The sequence below is a fragment of the Microtus pennsylvanicus genome, chromosome 8 (genome assembly GCF_037038515.1).
Source record: "Microtus pennsylvanicus isolate mMicPen1 chromosome 8, mMicPen1.hap1, whole genome shotgun sequence".
NCBI lineage: Eukaryota > Metazoa > Chordata > Mammalia > Rodentia > Cricetidae > Microtus > Microtus pennsylvanicus.
Window position 1 is genome coordinate 45,713,637 of NC_134586.1, and position 24,239 is coordinate 45,737,875.

At 43.7% G+C, this 24,239-nt stretch overlaps 1 protein-coding gene across 1 annotated transcript in view; it reads right to left on the reverse strand.

Moving 5' to 3' along the window:
- The window catches only part of Gxylt2 (glucoside xylosyltransferase 2), a 107,193-nt gene that overhangs the window by 37,261 nt on the left and 45,693 nt on the right, over window positions 1-24,239 (reverse strand). The window contains exon 3 of the mRNA XM_075983337.1: window positions 13,348-13,479. Within this exon, the coding sequence (XP_075839452.1) occupies window positions 13,348-13,479 (132 nt within the window). The remainder of the gene's footprint in view (window positions 1-13,347; window positions 13,480-24,239) is intronic.

The window sequence follows — 24,239 nt, forward strand, 5'->3', positions numbered from 1 at the left end:
AGTGAACCCCACGTGTGGCATGTTTGTATGTGTGTGTGTGCCGCACCTCTGTGGAGGTCAGAGTTCAACTTTCAGGAGCCCGTTCTCTCTTTCCAGTTAGGGTTCCGGGGATTAAACTAAGATGATCAGTGTGGTGGTCTGAATGAGAATGGTCCCCAACGCTCATATATTTGAATGTTTGCTTCCCAGTTGGTGGACTATTTGGGAAGAATTAGGAGGTGTGGCCTTGTTAGAGGAGATGTGTCATGGGGTGGATCTGAGGGTTCCCTTTCTCTGCCTCCAACTTGCAGATGGAGATGTAGATCTCAGTTCCTGCTCCGGCACCATGCCTGCTGCCATGCTTCCTGCCACGGTAGTCATGGGCTCACCCTCTAACACTGCAAGCAAGCAAGCAAGCAAGCTAACAATTACATGTTTCCTTCCTTCCTTCCTTCCTTCCTTCCTTCCTTCCTTCCTTCCTTCCTTCCTTCCTTCCTTCCTTTTCTTCCTTCCTTCCTTCCTTCCTTCCTTCCTTCCTTCCTTCCTTCCTTCCTTCCTTCCTTCTTCCTTCTTTTCTTTTTTAAGGCAGGGCTTCTCTGTGTAATGGCCCTGGCTGTTCTGGAACAAATGCTTTCTCTTATAAGTTACCTTGGTCATTGCGTCTCTCATAGCACTAGAACAGTGAGTGACTAAGACAATCAGTTTGCACAACAAGCGTTTTCACCTGCTAAGCCATCTCGCCAGGAACCCACTGTGTTTTCTGAAACACAGTCTCTCACTTGGCCTGGAACTGTTTATTCAGGTAGGCTGTCTGCCCAGTGAGCCCCAGGGATCACCTTGACTTCACTTTCAAACATACCCAGCTTTCTTATGTGGTTCTGTGGATTGAACTGTGGTGCCTATGCTTTACACAAGCTAAGCCATCTACCCAGCCCTCTTTCTATTTGAAAAAATAAATCCTTATTTTCTGGTACCACATGACACTCCAAACTCATCTTGTATTTTCCTTCCTTCCTTCCTTCCTTCCTTCCTTCCTTCCTTCCTTCCTTCCTTCCTTCCTTCCTTCCTTTTCTTCCTTTTGGTTTTTCGAGACAGGGTTTCTCTGTGTAGCCTTGGTTGTCCTAGATCTTGCTTTGTAGACCAGGCTGGCCTCAAACTCATAGAGATCCTCCTGCCTCTGCCTCACAAGTGCTGTTATTAAAGACATGAGCCACCACCACCTGGCTGCATTTTGTGTTTTCTTACCCTAAGCCCTGGAATCAATCAGCTTCCCCAAGGAGCCCTATTGGAGAACAGTACTCAGAAGCCCAAACGTGGGTGTGAGGTATGCTCGTTTCCCACCACTTCTGACCTCTCAGTCAACAGAACTATGGGTATGTACCAACCACAGGTACATACCTAAAATAGTCATATTTAATTGTATATATGTATGTACACGTACACACACACACACACTCCCAGTGATTAAAGTCAGCTAGGCTGGCTTCACGTGTGTATGTATGTGTGTGCATGTACATGGGTATGTGTGCCTATATAAATTTATGTGCATGTACATGGGTATGTGTGCCTATATAAATTTATGTGCACTATGTATATGCAGTTGCTAGGGGTGGAGTTCAGAGGGTATCAGAGCACCACAGAACAGGAATTACAGGCAGTTTAAGAAAGTTTAAGGGTGCTGGGCTGAGTTTTGAGAAATAGATATGATCTCTGTACTTGACTCTGGAGGCAGAACAGTAGTGGCCACACATTGCCACCAAGTGACAGTATGAGGCAGGACATGCATACTCATTGACAGAAGGACAAGGACAGAACAGTCTGACTGGACCAGGTTACTATCTCTCTGGAAAACACTGTTACCAGGAGAACTTGCTTGGGTTATATTAGGACTTGGTTCACAAGGCCACGGATGACCCTAAGCCATGTGATGAGAAAGGCATGCAGGAGGGGACACGGGCACAAGGGAGATGAACAAACAGGCTAGAAAAATATAACTCTTTTACCTGCTATCATTGGCACATTTATGTTTTGTGTTAATGTAAACATATCAAGACCCAGTCAGGCATGATATACATGCTTGATATCCCAGCACTTGGGAGGCAGAAGCAGGGGGATCTCTGCGAGTTCTAGGCTAGCCTTAGCTACATAATGAATTCCAGGACAGCCAGGGCTATGTAGTGAGACTCTGTCTCATACAACAAAACCAGAAAAAAATATCCAGACTCAGAGCACTGGTCTCAAAATGCCCACAACTTTAAGATGATTCTGGTGCATCCAAATGTCTTTGTGAGCAGAGGGTCTGCAGATGCTATGAAAAGGAAAACAACCTAAATTCTTTTCTTTTTAAAATTTTATGTGTAAGTGCATTTTTCTGCATGTATATATCTATACGCCACTATGTGCCTGGTACCCATGGAAACAGAAGAAGGCATCAGAATCCACAAAACTGAGTTACACATATTTTAAGCTGTGATTTGGGAGCTGGGAATGGAACTCAGGATCTTTGGAAAAGCACCAAGCATTCTAAGCTACTGAGCCATCTCTCCGGTCCTCAACAACCTACATTCTTAACACACAAGTGCCTGTCGTCTGTTATAAAATAGTATGAACAACCCAACAGTTGACAGGGTAAGAAGTAGATATTGAGCTAGGCGTGGTTATACGTGTTTATAACCCTGGGCTTAGGGATGATCTCAAGTTCATTCAGGGTCATTATGAGTGAATAACAGATTCAAGGTCAGCCTGAGCTACAGTGAGGAAGACCCTGTTTCCAAAACACCAAGGGAGCTAGCTGGGCAGTGGTGGTACACATTTTTAATCCCAGCACTTGGGAGGAAGCAGAGGCAAGTAGAACTCTGTGAGTTCAAGGCCAGCCAGGTCTACGGAGTGAGTTCCAGGTCAGCCAGGGTTACATAGAGAAACCCTGTCTCAAAAAACTAAAACAAAAACCAACCAAACAAACAAACAAAAAACACCAAGGGCCGCATTAACTCTGAGCGGCTATCGAAGTACACTAAAGAAGCATTAATGATTCATGTTACTAAGCTATTTGAATGGTTAAACAATATGAAACAAAACCCAATAGCTAAGCATGAGATGTAATCAGAGGTAAAGAATTTGCCAAGTACAGAGGATCTGGGTTTAATCCTTAATCCCCAACACTGCCAATGACAATGACGATACTACTGCTAACAATTTGTTCCTAACTAACACGTATCCTGCCATACCACATTCCACAGCCCCACAGCCCTCTCTCCTCTCTGCATAATGAACCAACAGAATGGTTCAGTGTAGATATTATATTGTCTCCACATCTGTCCACATGTGGCATGGCCAGGAAGTCAGATCTCAATTCAATATGGCCTCTTCAGTCATTTTCATTTCTCTCAAAATTCTTCCTTTCTCCAAATTTGTAATGACTACTTAAAACTAACTCACACTGTAACGAATGAATGGAGTAGTAAATTTTTGCGACAGCATCCAATATGTAGCTTGAGCTATCCTGGAATTCATTATGTAGACCAGGCTGGCCTTGAACTCACAAGAGATCCACTTGTGTCTGTCTGTCTCCTGAGTACTAGATTAAAGGTCAGGCACATAGTTAAGAGCCAATAAGTATTGTTGAATGAATGACAACTGTTTATATAAATAAACATATATACCTATGTCTATACACACTTACGGATATTTTAAATAACAATGAAGCCATAGTATCCATTTCCCTGATTTTACTTTCAGGTATTTTCCCTTTGTTTTATAAGTATAGAGAGTAAAGATCTTCCTATTGCTCAGGCTGGCTTCCAGTTTTCTATGTAGCTCAGAACGGCCCTGAATGAACTATGAGCCTCCTGTCTCAGCCTCCCCAGGGCTGGGATTACATGTGTGTAGAGCTTAAGAGGACAACACTGAGTGTCCCCTTTCATCGCTCTCCATCCTAGATTTTGGAAATGGATTCTCACTGAGCCTGGAACTTACCATTTCAGCTGGACCAGCAGGTCAGGGAACCCCTGGAATCTGCCAGTTTCTGCCCTCCCACCAGCAGGGAGGGAGCTGGGGCCCAACATCAAGTCTTCGGGATTATGCAGCAAGCACTTTACCTACTGAGCCATCCACAGCCCCAGCAAATGTCTGTTCTTTACTAAATAGTGTTCCATCATTTAACTCTTTTGATTTGAGATTTTTAAGGTTGTTCATTAAACTACGAAAGTGGGGCAGTAAAAGTTAAACCACAAATAAAGTTTTTACTGTTACCACTACTGTGCCCCTTCGTGGAATTACAAATAGTGTACATATTCATTTCCACGTCATGTTAAAGGGCATGCTGCCAGCATCAGGGGCATATTTTGCGGGTGTATATGGTGAAGTGGGCCCTTCTGATGTGGTCATCTTGACAGACAAGATTCAGGCCACCTCTGCGCCAGGCAGCTCTATGAGAGCTTTGTTCAAGACAGGCTCCCTAAAATCCTGCTTCGTTGAACTTTTGCTCGGCCTTTGATTTCATCATTTCAGCTGTGTTGGCCAACTGTTGGGTCTGCAGGCCACTCTCCACATGGCTTTCGTAACTGGAGGGAGGGATCGGGTTTCTCTGGCATGTTCTGAGAGAATGCCTTTCTCAGCTCTTCCATCTGTTCCCACGTTCCCAGTTGCTTCTGCCCCTTATCAGGTGTTGCCTTTATAGCCAGCAAACCCACTTTTTCCTTATTGGTATTCCACGGGCCATGGCAACTGTTGTTTAGAGCAGAGCTGAATGTCTTAGTGAGATGGGGGCCCCCAGAGCACGTGCTCTCTGCCAGAGTTGCTGAAAAACTAATCACTGGGACACAAGGAACTGCAGGTCTGTGTAGAATAAAACTGAGTATAAAGGCTTCCTTCTGTCACTCGAGAACCAAACCCAACCATCATTTTCTTAATAGTTGTTGGGTTGGAGGTTGGGGGCTTTAGTAAGCGTTTTATCTTTAAATCTGCTGCAAGTATTTGAAGTTATTGGTAAAGCCTCCCCATGCTCTTCCTAGAACAAAGTGGAGCCCAGGTGGGCCAGAAGCTAGGCGTACTCTCATTTCCTCCCCAGAAATTCTGGGTTTTCTGTGTGCCACCACACCAAACTCTGAATAAGACTATTCATCCATATGTCTTTCTGTCCACCATCCATCCATCTACCCACTCCTAATCCCCTCCTTCCTTTCAAACAGTATTAGGAACTGCTTCCTGTTAACAAAGATATGTATTACTCTAGGAAACCAAGGATCTCAGCACTGACCTTATATATCCACGAGGCAAGCAATAATCAACAACAAAACAAAACAAAAACTAAGTGAATTATATACAGTCTGCTTCTGAGGGTAGCAGGATGGGGAAAAGCAAAGAGAGGCAATTAGAGCCCCACAGCCTCGCTACCTGGTAAGTTGAGCACACAGAGAATTCCTGCAAAGCTCAGGGGCATCACCCAAGGGAGATATCCTGGGACGCTTTAGGAATGTTTCCTACAAATGCAGGAAGAAATGCTTCAGGAAACAGATCAAAATAACTATAGGATAGCAGAAGTTGGGCTCCTATATAGAACCTAAAGAAGAAATGATTAAAGTTGCTAAAACAGCAATGTTCTTATTTGCAAAAAGGATACAAATGGGCTCATGCCACAAATAATTAATATTATCATCAGCTTGAAGGTCCTGAGAGACCTGGTGTGTGTAGCAAACATTGGCTCTTTGGTCACCTACCACCATCATCTTCGCTGGTACGTCCAAAGATACCTCAGTTTTCTTATCTTTCCTTTCTTTTCTTTTCCCTCCCTCCCTTCCTTCTATTTCTTTCTTTCTTTCTTTCTTGTATATAAGCATTATCGCCTGAGTTCAAATCCCCAGGACCCATGTGAAAGGCGGATATGCTGTGCATGCATCTTGGACAGAAAGATGCTTGGGGCTTACTGGTCACTAGCTTAGTTCCTGGTCAGTGAAAGACAATACTTCAAAGGCAGACAGTTATAGAGCAGGACACCCAATGTCCTCTGTGTGTGTCCTCCACACATGTGCATCAGCAAGCACACTTGCACACATAGACCAGCATGAACACCTGCACACACACATACACATACTAAGGCTCCTTACTATGTGTGTGTCAGGAGCCAGTTTCCTCCTAAAATCATTACAGGAACCATCACCCTGGGGAGTCTGCAGAGAACCCCACACCCCTAATTGTGTTAAGAATGGATCTATTGACAGAGCCTACCCCACACCCAAATTGGTTGTTAATGAGAGCTATCTGTTAGCGGAACCCACCCCGCATTCTAAACTATCTGGAGAACTAGGTGTGTCATCTCCTAGTTGCGACTTCTTGGCCTACTGTGACCTGACCAAAGGTAACCTGGCTACGTGATCAACGAGAACCACGTGACCAACGTGAACCACGCGGCAAGAGCCCAGAACCCTGTGCCCATCCCCCCAACTCCTTACCCTATAAAAGGTTGTATCTCGTCCCTAATAAACGGAGGCTTTGACAAACTTTGCATAGCCTTCTTCCTCTTTCTTAGCCCATTATCTTCCAGGTAGTGCCTCTCCGTGACCCTGGAATAACTGAACTGCCAGGCGGGCTACTAACCCTAGACTAAGTAGCCTGCCGAGGCAATCAACATGTGTGTCTGTGGGCACACACACCACAGCATATAGAAATCAGAGAACAGTTTATGAGAGCCGGGTCTCCCTTCTATCGTGAAGGTTGAACTCGGGTCTTTGGACTCAGGAACAAGCACCTATATTTGTCCAGCCATTTTGTCATTTCCTTGTTATGTTTAAATTCTCTTGTGCCATTCCAGCTTCTTTATGGTTGTTTTTGTGGCTTATCTTTCTCTATCATTTAATACCTATCCTTTCTGTCTATTTAAACCTCCTGTAGGTAACACATGTTTCGACTACATTTATCAACTCTGACAATCTTTGCTTTTAGAAAACACATTTATTATGTATTTATTATGTGCGTGTGCTTGTGAGAATAAGTGTGCAAGTAGAGGTCAAAGGACAACGTGTAAAAATTGGTTCTCTCCATATATCATGTGAATCCTAGGAAATGAACTCAGGTTATCTGGCTTGGTGGCAAGTAAGCCATCTTATGATTCCATCCCTGCTTTTCGATTTTATTACTTTCTCCATTTACATTTAGTGTTATTTGTATAAGGAATTTATGCAAACCATTTTGATTTTCATTTTCATTTCCTCTTTTTGTTCCTTTTTCATTTTTAAAAATTATTTATTTTGTTTTATGTGCCTTGGTGTTTTGCCTACATGTATGCCTGTATGAGGGTGTCAGATCTTAGAGTTACAGACAAGAATGAGCTGCCACGTGGGTGCTGGAAATTGAACCTGGGTCCTCTGGAACAGCAGTAAGTGCTCTTAACCACTGAGCCATCTCTCCAGATCCCTCTTTTCATTTTTTTATATTAAGTATTTTCTAATACAGAATTTTAAAATTTTTCAATATTTTTTTAGCGTTCAGTGGGATACCAGTTGCTCCACGATCTGATTCACTGAAAATCTGAGGCCAAGAGTGTTAAGCTCATTCTGACACTAACAGGGTACTGTTTATTTATTACTGGGTGCAGTGTGTGTCCTTCTGTTTGCATATGGAGGTCCTAGAATAACTCCAAGCTGTCAATTCTCTCCTTCCACCTTTATGGGGTTTGAAGAATCAAACTCAAGTTACCAGACTTTGTCAACGAACCTTTACACACCTCCCCTTACTTAAGAAAGCGGTTAATTTTGTTGCTTGTGGATCTTAGCCTCTTCAAGACAATAACTGTAGAACTAAGAAATGCTGATGGCTTGCCCCGCCTAAGGAGGTACTCGCGGAGTCTTCTTAAACTTTGAATGAATTTTATTAAACATTTATTTATTTACTCCAGATAGTTTAGACAGTTATCTAGAAAACAATGTGCTCCAGTTCTGCTTGCTTCACTGGGATGCAATTTCCCAGAGTTCCCTGTCCTACCATTTTAGACGCCACTGCCCTCACTTTTTTTTTTTTGAGATGGAGTCTCTTTATGTAGCCCTGGCTGTCCTGGAACTCTCTATGAAGGGCAGGCTGGTCTCAGACTTACAGAAATCCTCCTGCTTCTGTCCCCCAAGTGCTGGTTGCTGCTGCTGTTAAGCTTGTAGAATTTGGAATCAGGGGTCTTGGGCAACCTTTAGATTCCCCAAAGGAGGCTTGCGAGGATCTAGAGACTACAGATGGGCCCTGATGACAGCATGTGAGCCCCTGGATCTTGCTATGCTTAGAATTAGCCCTTTCAGCTGGTTGGTGATGGCGCATGCCTTTAATCCCAGCACTCGGGAGACAGAGGCACACAGATCTCTGTGAGTTTGAGGCCAGCCTGGTTTACAAGAGCAAGTTCCAGGGCAGGCTTTAAAAGCTACAGAGAAACCCTGTCTCAAATAAACCCCACACAAATAAACAAACAAACAAAAAATGGCCCTTTTATCTGGCCTCTGACTAACCAATAAAATAATTATTTGTTTGCTTAGCTAATATAACAGCTATTTTCTATGGTTGTGGTAAAATACCATAACCAAAAGCAATTTATGGTAGAAGAGTTTGTTTTGGCTTACAGTTCCAGAGAGGTAAGAATCTATTATGAAGGAGAAGTATTGCAGCAAGAGGTGGGCCATGGTAGCAGGAAAAAGAAGCGGAGAGCTCACATGCTCAATCAAAACAGAAAGCAGAATGACATACTTTCTCCAGGAAAGCCCTGACATTTAACTCTCCCTAAATAGTACCACCAATTGGAGACCAAGTCTTCAAATATAGGAGCCTACTGGAGACATTTCTCACTCAAACTACTACAGTAGAGTTGACATCTCCCACATGTAACCACGAGTTAGCATTGATATTCTGAATGTCAAATCTTTCGTAGGATGTGAATAAGTGATAATACTGTAGAAAGTTTCTTCATAATTTATTCACATTTAACATGACCATTTTGCTAGCTAAGCTCATTTCAGTGCTTCTGTGGCTTCTGGTAGCTGGGTCAGATTGAAAATATCAGCCAAGGTGATTCCAATGTCCCTCTTAGTAAGGGTATTTAATATATTCTTATACATTTGTCAGTGTGTGTTCATAGTCGGTGAACTGGTTCCCAGGGTATCTCAATGTTAATTGCTAATGCTGAGGTGTGACATTGGTAATAACAGAGGTCTGGCCATGAGTTTAAAATGTTCAAACAAGTCTAATAAGACAGCCTTTTCCATTAGCCTATACCTAACTCATTAGAACACCTGTGGTCACATAGATTTCTGCATATTAGAACCAGTTACAGGCCCCTTTAGCAAGCTGTAAATGGAAAAATGAAAATGTTACATGCCTTCCAATGTGATATAGAAAACACAGGTAATATAAGATGTGTGCATATTTGGCATGGTACTGCTTTGAAATATTTTTTAAAAGGAGGCAAGTTACTGGGTGGTCTGGAGTCAGACTGTGCTCGGGACAAATCGCAGATGGGTCTGAGAGCAATTTCATCCTAACTCCTGCCATGAATGCAGATGCCTGCAGCAAGCGATGGCAGTGTGCACTGAAGTTTCCTGCAAACCCCACATCTGTGTTAAAGCTTCTGCAGACGGATGAGCAATTAGGATGTCTAGTTGTGGAGAGCTGGAACGCTGTATCAGAGCCAACATTATCTTGGGTCATCACTAGCATCCTTAATTGCTACTTACCACCCATCTCCGTATCTGGCCTAACCTCCATCTCTTTGACTATCAGCTGAAATCTTTGGCATGCTTAACTCGGCTATAACTAGCTTCCAACAATCCAAAGCTAAGGATATTTATTATCAGATACCATCTGAAACCCATCACAGGGACTTCCCGGCTGTACTGTAACCTGCCTGCTTGATGTCCCCACCAATGTCCCCACCTTGCTTTATGGCTGTGTTTTGTTATGTGACTATAAGAATTTGTATAACTGCTTCCACAGTGGACTTCCCCATCCAGGGCATCCTGAGTTCATGGGGCATTGTCACAAACAGTTCGCTCAGAATAAAGTATCTCTTGTTCCCTCTGGCAGAAGAGCTTCAGTTTGCCTTAACACGGCACCACCAAAAGATATCAGATGCTGTTATAATTAGGAGCATATCAATTAAGACTCGGTGGAATCCTTTCTCCCTGACTAAAACCCGACTAGCATGTTCCCACCACACTAGCTACTACTTATTTCTGAATAGTTTGCCCTCCAGTTTCCTCCACTACATCCTAAATATTCCTAGGATCCCCAGGCACCTCTATTCCTGAGGAGAGAACCCTTTGTGATTCAACGGCAGTGGGTGGTGAAATGTGCAGTTGTTAAAAATGTCGCGGTGTGTGTTCATTCAAGCCAATGAATGAACGCTTTTGCAGAATGGAGAGTTTCCTGGGAGAACTCAGCCAAGCCGCCTGTAGCACAGCTTCCCTGTAACAGTCCTGCCCCTTGGGCCATTATCCCCAGCAGCAGGAAAGTCAGTTGATCTCTTGGACTTCATAACCCAAGCATCGATGAAATCTGAATTCCTCTAATGCTACATTAGAATCTGAAAGGCATGTGATGCAAAAATCTTTGCTCTGATGGTAAAATGTTAGTTGAGGGCTAGGGAGAAGGCTCAGAGGGCAAAAGTGTCCTTGCTGGGCAAGTATGAGAACTTGAGATCAAAATTCCAGGACCCACATAAAAAGCTAGGGGTGGTCATGCACACCCTGGAGGGTTTCACTGGCATCCAGCCTGCCTCCAAACCGAGAGACAGACCCTGTTCCAGGGAAGAAGGCTGAGGGTAATAGAGCAGGACACACAATGTTGTCTTCTGGCCCCTATACCTAGGCACCAGAATGCACACCTTCACACACAGACACACACACACACTTCCATACACCATACACACTCACTCTCACACACAGGGAAATACACACACACACACACACACACACACACACATATTAGTTAAGAGGGGTCTCTACTGTGTGTCTGGTGTGATGCCAACTGTAATAGTTATTTTCCTCATGGCTGTGACGAAACCCCTGACCAAAGCAACTGAAGGAAGGTAAGGTTTGTCTTGGCTCACAGTTTGAGGAGATACGGTCCATTGTAGTGAGACAGTCATGGCAGCAAGTAGCTGAAAACAAAGGGCCCCACTGCTTCTGCAGTCAGGAAGTGGAGAACAGGCAGAAAGCAGAGCCAGGCTAAAAACCCACCAGCTCCACCTCCTGTGCTCACTTCCTCTAGCACAGATCCACGCACTAGGTCCATGACCTTCTAAAATAGCATGTTCAGACCAAGAGTCCAAACACACAAGCCTATGGGGGCCGTTTCATCCAAGTCGCAGCGCTGATGGTGCAGAAGATGTCTAAATCTACAGTTCTAGCCCAGCCAGTCATTTGCTTGCATTACAGGGTTCCATTTTCCAGGCGCAGCCTTGGCGCATCCGATTAGCTTCTGAGAGGGTGGTTTCATGGGAAATATGATTTAGACTTTACTTCAACAACCCTGAAGATCAATCTCTCTCAACAATGCTCCCCAAAGCCGTGCTCGTAATCTGCCATTATGCTGTAGGACTTGGGAAGAAGGTAAATGTCCTGTCAGCCACAATCTCTCTTTATTGTTTTTAAGAAGGGATGGTTCCCATTACCAGAAGCAGATAAGGGACACTAACACCCATTTGTCATTCAAAACCGACAGCTCACTTCCGCAGAGCGAATCACACTCATCCTGTAGTGAGCTTGGTTTGTTGTTGTCGTTTTAATGGGGTCATAGAGCCATGATGCAAGGGCAGGGAAAATTCAAATGGGGATAGGGTTGGGAGACAATTTCCCAGCAGTAACTTTGGCTTTTAAATACATCCTTTTGCCTTAAATAGATTCTCACCTCAAATAATAATTGTTGTGTACATCACCATTCTGGAGGTTTTAGCTCCAATCTCAGGCAGGCTTCCCTTACCCAGGCTTTCGTACAACTAACTCATCTCACAAGATATAGACAGGTCTCCATGTGATAGAAATATGTCATTTTATCAAACGGCAACTGAGCCTTAGTAGTTAAATTGTATACTGCTCTGTGTAGAATCAGAGTTCGGTTCCCAGCTCCCATTACCAGGGGGCTCACGACTGCCTGTAACTCCAGCTCCCGGGAATCCAACATCCTTGCCTAACCTCTGTGGGCACTCGCAAACATGTGGTATATACATACACAAATAAAAAGATAAAATAAAATAAATATAAGAACTAAAATAGATAAGTGGCGACCCTAGGCTGCAGACTGGCAGCAGCCGCCCATCCAGGCCTTGCTCCTCTCCCTGATATCTACTTTGGAAATGCTAAGGTTATCATTCACCATTCAATTTCCAAACAAGCAGATGGGGAGGCACACCCCCTTCAGGTAATCCTAGACTCTTCAATATCAAACATCACACAGCTTCCTCACCCAAACCGTTGGTCCTGAAGTTTTCCTCATCCCTACACAGTATCACCGTCCATTTCTGAGATGGAGTCACATGAGAAGTGTGTGGTCTGAATGGTTAGATATTGACTGCTTTACCTGAATCAACCAAAACCTGGCCGAAAGCCTTCGTACTTGCTTGGCCCCCATTTCATCTCCAATAGGGGCTGGAAATCCATTTGTCAAGTCACAAATGGATTGTCTTCATTAAACACAAATGTTTGTCCCCATTAAAACGCAAATGGGGCCATCCAGTTTCCATACTAGATTGTGCAATGGCTTCCTACCACCTTTAAACAGAGAGTAGGCATCTCATGGGGCTCTCAGAGCTTCTATTTCCAGCCCCTGCAGATACCACAGGCCCTATCTCCCCCTCTGTTCTAGTCCATGGACCTTTATTTTGGGATACACAGCTCTTCCCAGATCAGGGCCTCTGCACACTACTATTCTCTTGCCTGGACACCTCTCTCTCTCTCTCTCTCTCTCTCTCTCTCTCTCTCTCTCTCTCTCTCTCTCTCTCTCTCTCGGGACTCCCAAACCTTTGTCACCCAGTAACCTCGCTTCATTTGTATCTAGCCACAAATGGTCTCTAAGATCTCTTCCAGGACACAGTGGGATTGTACATGACATATATCCATGGCACTTTTTCTCTGCTTCAGTTCTCAGTTAATGGTGAAGCCACAGACACAAAGTCCCTTGTCTAAGGTATGCTTTGGTTGCTCTCAGACCCAAAATCTTGAGGAAAGAGCCGTCAAGAGCTTTCTAGATCCTCTGTCTGCACGCAGCAGGCTGAGAACATCAATGCCAGAACTGAGGGGGCCACTTTCATTGCCCGCAGTAAGGGTCTCTACCACACCTTGGCTAATTTTACGATTTTCAAGGGGGAGTCTCCCCCAAGCAGCATCTTGATAATAGGGTTCCTACCGGAAGGAAGAGCCTCTGGGCGGCACAGGGTTTGAATAATTTCTTCCATTCTTGGGGGTTTCCAACGGAAAATGTGATGGGGTAGATTCTGTGCTCAAATTTCTTTGTATATGAGTCGGGCCACTGACGCAACTGCAAAACATGGAGACACAGAAGGGTTATGGTTAGACACCGAGATGCACGGAGGACACCTGAGAGGCCTCTGGCGGGCACAGTGGAAATTATCCAGGCAACTCACACAGCGAGATTAGCTTCATCACTGCTCCTACAGGTCACCAAGTGAAGAGACATTTTCCTATAACACTCTTTGGAGTGAAAACAAACCACATTTGCTGAAGGCAGGGGAGTTGGGAGTCTGGTCCACAAACACTGCCCAAGGGAATGGATGACATGCCAAGAGGGCAGTTCAGAACACTTCAGAAGCTGGTTAACAGAAAGAGAGGACAAGGGCTTTCGTCACATTGGAGTTGTGGCAACAAAATCTGGAGAGACTCTAAATGTCAATTCATAAGGAACTGGGAAAACAAAAATTATGATAGATATTCCATATATGGAATATGCAGAATAAAGAACTGTGTGTTTCTGTGTGATGTATACAAACGCTATTATATGGTCCGGTGCAGGGTACATGCCTGTAATCCCAGAATTAAAGAGGTTGAGGTAAGAGGAACCCAAATTTAAGGCTAGCCTGGGCTATGTGAGATCCTGTCTCAAAAAAATTCTAATATGGCTCCATCTAATAGCAAAAATATATGCATCTTTATTTCAAGGTTTACTTTTACATGAATGAGGGTTTTGCATGCAGGTATGTATGTGCACTGTGTGGTGTGCCTATTGCTTGCAGAGACCAGAAGAGAGTGTTGGATACCTGGAACTAGAGCTACCATTTGAGCCACCTGATGTGGGTGCTGGGAACTGAACCTGAATCCTCTGTAAAAACAGAAAGAGTCTTTAACTACTAGGCCATCTCTCCAGCCCCTAAGCACATGTCTTTTATATGTGGAGAAAAAAAATCTAGACAGATAGCGTCCTCTTATTAAAAGTGAACACCTTTACATCTGGTGCTTATGGGTCTCATTTTCTGTTGGATGTTTCTGTATTCTTCAGAACTTTTGTAGTGAATGTTTTTCCTTTGCATATGTCATTTTTTTTTAAAAAAAATATTCATTTTTAATCCCAGTACTTAGGAGGCAGAGGTAGGTGGATCTCTGTGAGTTTGAGGCCAGCCTGGTTTACGAGAGCTAGTTCTAGGACAAGCTCCAAAGCTACAGAGAAACCCTGTCTCAAAAATCAAACAAAAAATTTATTCATTTTATATGTGTCTTAGTGTTCTATTGCTGTGAAGAGACACCATGACCACGGCAACTCTTACAAAGGAAAACTTTTAATTGGGGCTGGCATACAGTTTTTCAGAGATTTAGTCCATTATCTTCAAACAGTGCACAGGCAGACATGGTGCTGGAGGAGGAGCTGAGAGTCCTGCATCTTGATCTGCAGGCAGTAGAAGCAACTGTCACATTGGGCATAGCATGAGCACACATGAAACCCCAGAGCCCGCTTCTATAGTGACACATGTCCTCCAATAAGGCCACACCCACTGCAACAAAGCCACACCTCCCAATAGTGCCACCCCTATGGGGGAAATTTTCTTTGAAACCACTACAATATGTATGTGTGTTTTTCCTGCACCACAGTGCATGTATGTACACCACATGCACAGCTAGTATCTGCAGAAGACAGAAGAGGGCATTGTTCCCCTGTGTTATGATTTAGATAAAACAGCGCAGTTCCCCCGAGGGGCGCAGTAGGCCACGAAGGGCAACAGGGTCCCACACCTGAGGCCTCTGTGGGTCCCAGGCAGGTGGGAGGCAGCGTGTGAGAGACCCTGGTGAGTCAGCAATGCGGCTTGGGGCAGCCAGTTTCATAAGGAGGTGAGAGACAGATTTGGATAGGCATGTGTAGATAGGAGCTGCGACAAATTGTATTCTTTTAAACACTGGTTGGCCCATTAGCTCTAGCCTCTTACTGGCTAACTCTCATATCTTGATTAGCACATTTCTATTAATCTGTGTAGCACCACAAGGTGGTGGCTTACCGGGAAGGATCTTAATCTGTATCCATCTTGGAGAGGAGAGCTATAGCATCTCCTCACTGCCTTCTTCCTTCCAGCATTCTGTTCTGTCTACTCCGCCTACCTAGTTTTCTGTCCTATCAAAGGCCAAGGCAGTTTCTTTATTAACCAATGAAAGTAACATATAGACAGATGACCCTCCTACATCAGGCATGCCATGCAGAGTGAGTTTGGATATAGTTTATTCAGTAAAAGGGAAGGAAAGGGAAGGGGGAGAGAAGAAGAGAGAGGAGCGGGGAGAGGAGAAGAGGTTTCAGCCACCTCTTCCAAAGAGAGATGGGGTAGAGAGAGTGCAGGTTGGAAGCTGAAGGAAGATTGGCTTGTTTTGGCAGAAGGGGGAGTGGGTGGGGCTTGTCTCTTAAGGGGACAAGACAGACCATTTCATTCCCATTCTCTTTTTTATAATAAAAAGGTGGGAGGTTAGGCACAACAGGTTAAAGGAGTTAGGATTGCAAATTCTCAAAACTGCTTCCTGCTTATTTCTGGGCATCGTCTTGTGGGGGGAACCTGAGAAAACTGGGTGCTGGTCACATCCTGGGGTAGTTGGTCTCTTTGATCCTGTCTGGTGTTTGTGGTATGGAAATGTCCAATGTCTCTTAGACCTGTTTAAGGTATTGGCAGAACAGAGGACAAGTTAAATTAAAAAAAAATTTAGAAGTCATTGTTTTTTACCGCAGCGTAGTACTCTAGTGTGTATATATTCCATACTTTCTTCATCCATTCTTCCATTGAAGGGCATCTAGGTTGTTTCCAGGTTCTGGCTATTACAAATAATACTGCTATGAACATAGTTGAACAAATGCTTTTGACATGTGATAGAGCATCTCTTGGGTAAATTCCCAAGAGTGGTATTGCTGGGTCCAGGGGTAGGTTGATCCCGAATTTCCTGAGAAACCGAAACACTGATTTCCACAGTGGTTGCACAAGATTGCATTCCCACCAGCAATGGATGAGGGTACCCCTTCCTCCACAGCCTCTCCAGCAAAGGCTATCCTTGGTGTTTTTGACTTTAGCCATTCTGACAGGTGTAAGATGGTATCTCAAAGTTGTTTTGATTTGCATTTCCCTGATTGCTAAGGAAGTTGAGCACGACCTTAAGTATCTTTTGGCCATTTGAAGTTCTTCTGTTGAGAATTCTCTGTTCAGTTCAGTGCCCCATTTTTTAATTGGGTTAATTAGCATTTTAAAGTCTAGTTTCTTGAGTTCTCTATATATTTTGGAGATCAGACCTTTGTCTGTTGCGGGGTTGGTGAAGATCTTCTCCCAGTCAGTAGGTTCCCTTTGTGTCTTAGTGACAGTGTCCTTTGCTTTACAGAAGCTTCTCAGTTTTAGTAGGTCCCATTTATTCAATGTTGCCCTTAATGCCTGTGCTTCTGGGGTTATACCTAAGAAGCGATCACCTGTGCCCATCTGTTGTAGGGTATTTCCCACTTTCTCTTCTATCAGGTTCAGTGTTTTCGGGCTGATAATGAGGTCTTTAATCCATTTGGACTTGAGTTTTGTGCACGGTGATAGATATGGGTCTATTTTCATTCTTCTACAGGTTGACATCGAATTTTGCATGCAAATGGATGGAAATAGAAAGCACTATCCTGAGTGAGGTATCCCAGACCCAAAAAGAAGAACATGGGATGTACTCACTCATAATTGGTTTCTAGCCATAAATAGGGGTCACAGAATCTACAATTGGCGAACCTAAAGAAGCTAAGTAAGAAGGTGAACACAAGGAAAAACATATCGTTATCCTCTTGGATAAGGGAAGTAGACAAAATTGCCGGGGAGAAAAGTGGGATCTTGGGGGTGGGGTGGGAAGGGGGTAAGGGGAGATGGGGAGAGAAAAGGTAGAAGGGAAGGAGGGGGGACTTGGGGAAATAGGAGGATCGGGATAAAGGAAGGTTGGATAGGGGAGCACGTAACCACAATTCTTAGTTAAGGGACCCACTTTAGGGTGGGCAGGAGAATTGACCCTAGAGGGGCTCCCAGGTGCCCAAGCTGAGGTCCCCAGTTAGTTCCTTGGGCAGCTGAGGATAGGGAACCTGAAATGACCCCATCCTAGCGCAATACTGATGAATATCTTGCATATCATCTTAGAACTTTCATCTGGTGATGGATGGAGATAGAGACAGAGACCCACACTGGAGCACTGGACTGAGCTCCCAAGGTCCCAACGAGGAGCAGAAGGTGGGAGAACATGAGCAAAGAAGTCGGGACCACGAGGGGTGCACCCACCCACTGAGACAGTGGAGCTGATCTACTGGGAGCTCACCAAGGCCAGTTGGACTATTACCAAAAAAAGCATGGGATAAAACTGAACTCTCTGATCATGACGAACAATGAGGGCTGATGATACGCCAAGGACAATGGCACGCAGTTTTGATCCTACGCAATCTGCTGGCTTGGTGGGAGCCTAGCCAGTTTGGATGTTCACCTTCCTAGATATGGACGGAGGGGGGAGGACCTTGGACTTGCCACAGGGCAGGGAACCCTGACTGCTCTTTGGACTGGAGAGGGAGGGGGAGAGGAGTGGGGGGAAGGGGAGAGGGGTGGGAGGAGGGGGAGAAGAGTGGGAGGAGGGGGAGAAGAGTGGGAGGAGGGGGAGGGAAAGGGGAGGCTGGGAGGAGGTGGAAATTTGTTTTTTTTCTTTATTCTTTTATCAATAAAAAAAATAATCAAAAAAAAAAATTTAGGACCAGGGAATTGAGAGGGGTATATCTGATCTGTTTAAGGTGGATCCTTCAATTTGGCTCCCTGGGACTCACAAGAATATTTTGGGTTTGTGAAAACATAAGTTTTAAACAACAGCATATTTATATCAGAACGACTATGACAGAATTTTTGCATAATGAAAAGTGTCTTTAAGACTATGAAAGGCAACATGAGAGAGGATTTTGTTAACTTGTAGCTTATTGAAATTTGTTTAGTGAGGCTGTGCTTTAAATGACAAAACCTCTCAGCTGTCAAACTGCATCAGAGATCTTTGAGAAGGATAAAATTTTACTTGAGTCATTGATTAAACAACTACAGAGAACTTACTTGGTTGGCACCTAGAACTACTCCTCAGGGTCCTGCATGGTTGCTGAGGGGTGTATTTGCCTTTCACTGTTTAGTGCAGGGCCGGCCAGGCTCCAGAAGATCCTGTGGGCTAAGAAATCTGTAGGAAGACAAGCCTACCTTGACCCGAGCAGCTAGGCTGTCAATTCCAGCAATCCTGTCCACTGTCTGGTGATCTTCAGCTTAGATGAAAGGCAGTTTTGCTCAGTGGTCAGCACTTGGCAGTTGAAATGAATTGTGGAAGGACACTGTTCTGTGCCCATTTGTCTTCTGTTTTCTTTGGAGGAAGCAGAGTGCTGCTGCTAGGAGCCAATCTGTCTCTTTTTGTTATGAAAAGTCTTTTAATAATTAAATATTTAAATGCCATATTCCCAGATCTCTGAGCAGTTGAGGGCTGTTTACAGAGTATAGATGAGCTATAACAACAGTATAGAATCTGACTGGAGAGCTGGGTCCAAACTTGACTGTACCAGCTCTTAACAGGTAAAATTTATACTTGTAAAAGACAGAAAGAAGAAAAAACTGCTGGCAATAGAAGGTTATCAGCAGAACTGACAATAGTAGAGAACAGCTTAATATATTTAAAATCAGGGTTGGATTAAATACACCGTATTTTTGTAATAGACTTAAAAATACCAGTTTAAAACATGAGACTTATTGCTTTGTAGTCTGGAATGATATATAATGGGCAGACGATTATAACAGTTAACAGTAAACACACACACACACACACATGTGAACAGGAATTGGGTGAAGTGGATGCTTTGGTGGGCCCTACCAAAGGCATGCCACTGCGCAAAACACACATACAACAGAGTCAGCAAGAGGAATTTAGAGACAAAAACATAAGTAAACCAGGGACTAAGCAGAGTATATCTCAGTAAAGATGCCAGGACTTGGACACCTGACCTGGCTGTCAGTTAAGATGGTGGTGAAGTCACCTGACTTCAGTTAAGAGGGCGGTAAGGTCACCTGATCTCAGTCAAAATGATGGCAGTCACGTGTTGTATGGAGAAGCTGCCATTTTTTGAGCGGCGGGAGTTTTAAATATAATAAATATAATATATTTAAATATTATTTAAATATAATGAAGTCTTAAATATAATAAGGGAGACCTAGAGGTGTGATCTGCCCTGTTGCCCCACCGCCACACCACAAACCCTGGCATGTAACAAAAACTGGAATTGAAAACAGCTGCCTTGCAGATCTGACTAATCTTGTCAGTTTCTGCAGGCCAGTGGTAGCAGTGGCCCGGATAGAATAGAAGGAATGGGAGCAAGAGGAAAAGAACATTTTCAGATGGGTGGGGAAGGGGCTGCCCAGGGAAAGGAAAAGTGGATCAAGGTGGGACACCGGCAAAGCATTTATAGGAGGTGGCTGATAGTCTGAGGGTTTATATTCCACAGCTGAAAATGTGAAAACCGGCAAAAACAGAGACTTTTATTAAGTCCTGGAGGGAGCATCTTGCAGTCCCACCATTCTCTGCAACTTGCTACAAATATCTGATGCTGACTGGCCTATAAAAGACATCACTACATTGGCTTGGCGATCTGCTGCCATGGGATCAAAAAGGGTTTACATCCTGTACCCCTCCAATAGTCTTTCTAAAAATCCTGCAGGAGTACTATCAGACCTTTGTACTATTGCTCTTACCTTAGCCAAATTAGCAAATTAGTGGGGTGTTACGGGAGGTCCTCCCACTCCTCCAGCCTATCGCTGCTGAGATACCAGCCCCTTGGGGCGTGGTCTCTCTCCCTTTAAAAAAGCGGCCACTTCCCTCTCCTCTCTCTCTTCACTTCCTGCTCCGCCGGTGACTTGACTTCCTTCCTGGTTACGCAGAGGGCTGACAGTGATCTGTAAGTTTTTTCCCCTTTAAATAAATACCACCCTATTAATCATAATTCCAAACTGGTGTGGCATTGTTTGTGACTTACGCCTTCATTTGGCGCCCAACGTTTGGTTTTAGAACCTCTCCCGGCTCGCAGCCGCGAGTTCGGCTTGGCGGCCGGAAGTTCGGCTTGGCAGCCGCAAGTTCGGCTTGGCGGGCGCTTGTTCAGCTTGGCGGGAGCCCTTGCTTCCTCAGCCGCTGCCTGTGGATTTAAACTCCACAGGCCCGCGTAGTCTCTGCCCGCCTGGTTTGCTCTTTTCTGAGTCGTTTTTAAATCTCCCTTGCAAGCACAGCTCTTAAGTGGCGCGAACCAGAGCACGCGGTTGCTGAAAGCTGCAACCCCTCAGGGTGACTCTGTCACGTGGAGGCATAAGCGGCTTCCAGGTTGCTCTTCTCTACCCCTGGATTCTGGTTTCTGGTTCCATCTCTGGAATTGATTTAATTACATTTACTTTGTTGAGCAACTTACATTTTCCAGTTTTTAACAAATACTAGGCGGACTCTGAAACAGGACCGTGTTTTCGTCGAGACTTGGCAACAGCGCCACCTGCTGGATAATAGGTAATATGGCAGTTCCCGTTTCTAACGCGAATTTTACTGTTCTGGTTACCAATACAATGGGTTATATCATGCAAGGTTTATATGACTATGGGGATAACTTAATTTACTGGTTACTAGGTTTTAGTATTCTTTTGCATATTCTATCATTTAGGAAGATCATGGCACTCCTAAGAACCATACAATCTTTACTAGAAACTCATGCAGGTCAGGAGATTAAGGATTCAAAAGAGACAATAATAAAAAGACTTGAAATGATTGAAGAAATGATTGGAGCTGGTGAACAGAGTAATAAGGCACAAGGACAGGATACAATGCCAACACCAGCTATTAGAACTGGCTTACCAAAGGTTTTAGCAGCATACCCTATACTTAATTCTGACAAAGCGTCAACTTCTAAAGGCTCAAAGGGAGTCAGAGAAGCTAGATGGACGCCAATAGCAATGAATGATCTAAAAGAAATTAAGCAAGCTATTGTTAATTTTGGCTTGCACTCTGCATACGTAAAGGAAATGATAAGGACTTGGGCTTCTAATGCTAGAGCTACCCCCCATGATTTCCATCAGTTAGTGTCTGCAGTTTTAGATAATGGACCTTCCTTGATGTTTGGAATTTATTTCAGAGAAGAATCCAAACATATGGAACAGCAAGGAAGAGCAAAAGGTATTGAGGTTTCCCAAGACCAAATTCTTGGTGCAGGAGAATATGCTGATCCACAGGTCCAAGCTCTTTATGATGATGAAGTACTGTGTCTATGTCACCAAGCAGCTTTAAATGCTTGGAATAGGATACAAGATCCAGCAAAAAGGGTTGAATCATATACCAGAATTAGGCAGGGACAGAGAGAACCCTTTATTGACTTTTTGCAAAGATTAATTAAGGCTCTGGACATAGGGGTAACAGACCCAGAAGCTAGACGAATACTTCTTGAATCTCTAGCTTTTGAGAATGCAAACATAGAATGCAAAAAGATAATTGGGCCTTTAAAGTCTAGATCAGCACCTATGGATGAATGGATTCAGCATACGATGAATGTTGAGACGTTTAGCTATAACGATGAATCTTGGGTAGGAGAAGCGATTTCCACAGCAATGAGGAGACATCAAACTGCCAGGTGTTTTAATTGTGGTAAATTAGGACATCTGAAAAGGGATTGCAGGCACAGAATTTCTAGGAATATTATCTCCTCTGGGAATGACAAAGATAGGAGACCTAGGCCTTCAGGTATATGTAGGAGATGCGGTAAAGGCCGACATTGGTCCAATGAATGCAGGTCAACAACAGACAAACAAGGCAACCCGATACCGTCGGGAAACTCCTTGAGGGGCCTCTCGCAGGCCCCCAAGCCAACAGTGGCCCAGTCATTCCCAGTCACAGTGGAGAACGTGCCTCACCAAGAAAATTAAAAGCTCCAATTTCTGCTGTAAAAAGTAATACTGGTCTAAATGATGAAATCCATGTGGAGGATGAGTCAAAAAACCCAGTTGGACAGAGTAAACGTATATTTTGGCAGACTTCTATTAATGATCAAAGACCAAAGCTAAGAGTCTGTATAAATGGCACTTTTATTGAAGGCTTATTAGACACAGGTGCGGATGTAAGTATCATTACCCCAGAATCTTGGCATCCGAATTGGCCTCTTAAAGAGGTAGATGTTCAGTTCCTGGGAATTGGAACCCTATCTCGTGTAAAACAAAGCACAAGATGGGTTGAATGCATAGGGCCCGAAGGGCAAATAGGAAGACTAAGGCCATATATAGCCAATATTGCCATAAATTTATGGGGCCGTGACCTGCTACAGCAATGGAATACCCAGATTAACATTCCTGTAGTTCCAGGAACTCATAATTCTGGGAAGTATATGATGAGGTATTATGGAAAAAGGTCACTAGCCATTCAGGCTGTACAAGAACATACAGCAAATACCAAACCTTTAGAGGTACCAACAGCCCTACCTTTAAAATGGCTAACTGAGAAGCCAATATGGATCAAACAGTGGCCTCTAGCTGAAGATAAACTACAGGCATTGGAACAGCTGGTGCAGGAGCAACTAGATGCTCACCACATTGAAGAATCAACCAGCCCTTGGAATTCTCCTGTGTTTGTTGTAAAAAAGAAATCTGGTAAATGGAGAATGGTGACAGATCTAAGAGCTGTCAACAAAGTAATTCAACCTATGGGCTCACTACAATCTGGAATTCCTTTGCCTTCTCTGTTACCAAAAGGATGGCCTCTTATAGTTATTGATTTGAAAGATTGTTTTTTCACTATACCGTTACAAGAAAAGGATAGAGAAAAATTTGCCTTCACAGTGCCTACTTATAATAATTCTCAGCCCAATAGGAGATATCAATGGACTGTCCTCCCACAGGGTATGCTCAATAGTCCTACACTGTGCCAATATTTTGTAAGTAAGCCATTGGAAATAATTCGTAAACAATTCCCCAAGTCCATTATTTATCATTACATGGATGACATCTTGTTATCTGATTCAAATAAAGATACTTTAGAAAGGATGTTTGAAGAAGTAAAGAAAGTCTTGCCTAGGTGGGGATTACAAATTGCCCCTGAAAAGATTCAAAGAGGAAATTCTATTAATTACCTAGGTTACAGAATAGGGTTAGAGAAAATTAAAACGCAAAAGGCACAAATTAGGAGAGACCGGTTAAAGACTCTTAATGACTTCCAAAGATTGTTAGGAGACATTTCCAGTCTACGACCAGCTGTTGGGATAACACCTGATCTAATAGTTCATTTAAACAAAACCTTAGATGGTGATAAAGATTTGAATAGTCCAAGAGAACTGACAGCTGAAGCAGAAAAGGAACTGACAATGATTGAGGAAAAATTACAGGAGGCACATGTGGATAGGGTGAACCCAAATCTTAGCTGCATCCTAGTCATATTGCCTTCCAGAATTTCTCCTACAGGGATTCTAATGCAGAGGGAAGATATTATTTTAGAGTGGATATTTATACCTAATAAACCAAGTAAAAAATTAAAAACTTATGTGGAAAAAGTCTCTGAATTAATTATAAAAGGTAAGCTGAGACTTCGTCAACTAGCAGGTATAGACCCAGCAGAAATTATAGTGCCTTTTACTACTGAAGAAATAAAAAAGTTATGGGAAGACAATGAACCGTGGCAAAGAGCTTGTGCTAATTTTTTGGGAGAAATTAATAGCAACTATCCCAAAAGTGGTAGACTTAACCTCATAAAAAGAACTTCTTGGATTCTTCCTAGAATTGTACGTGATGCTCCAAT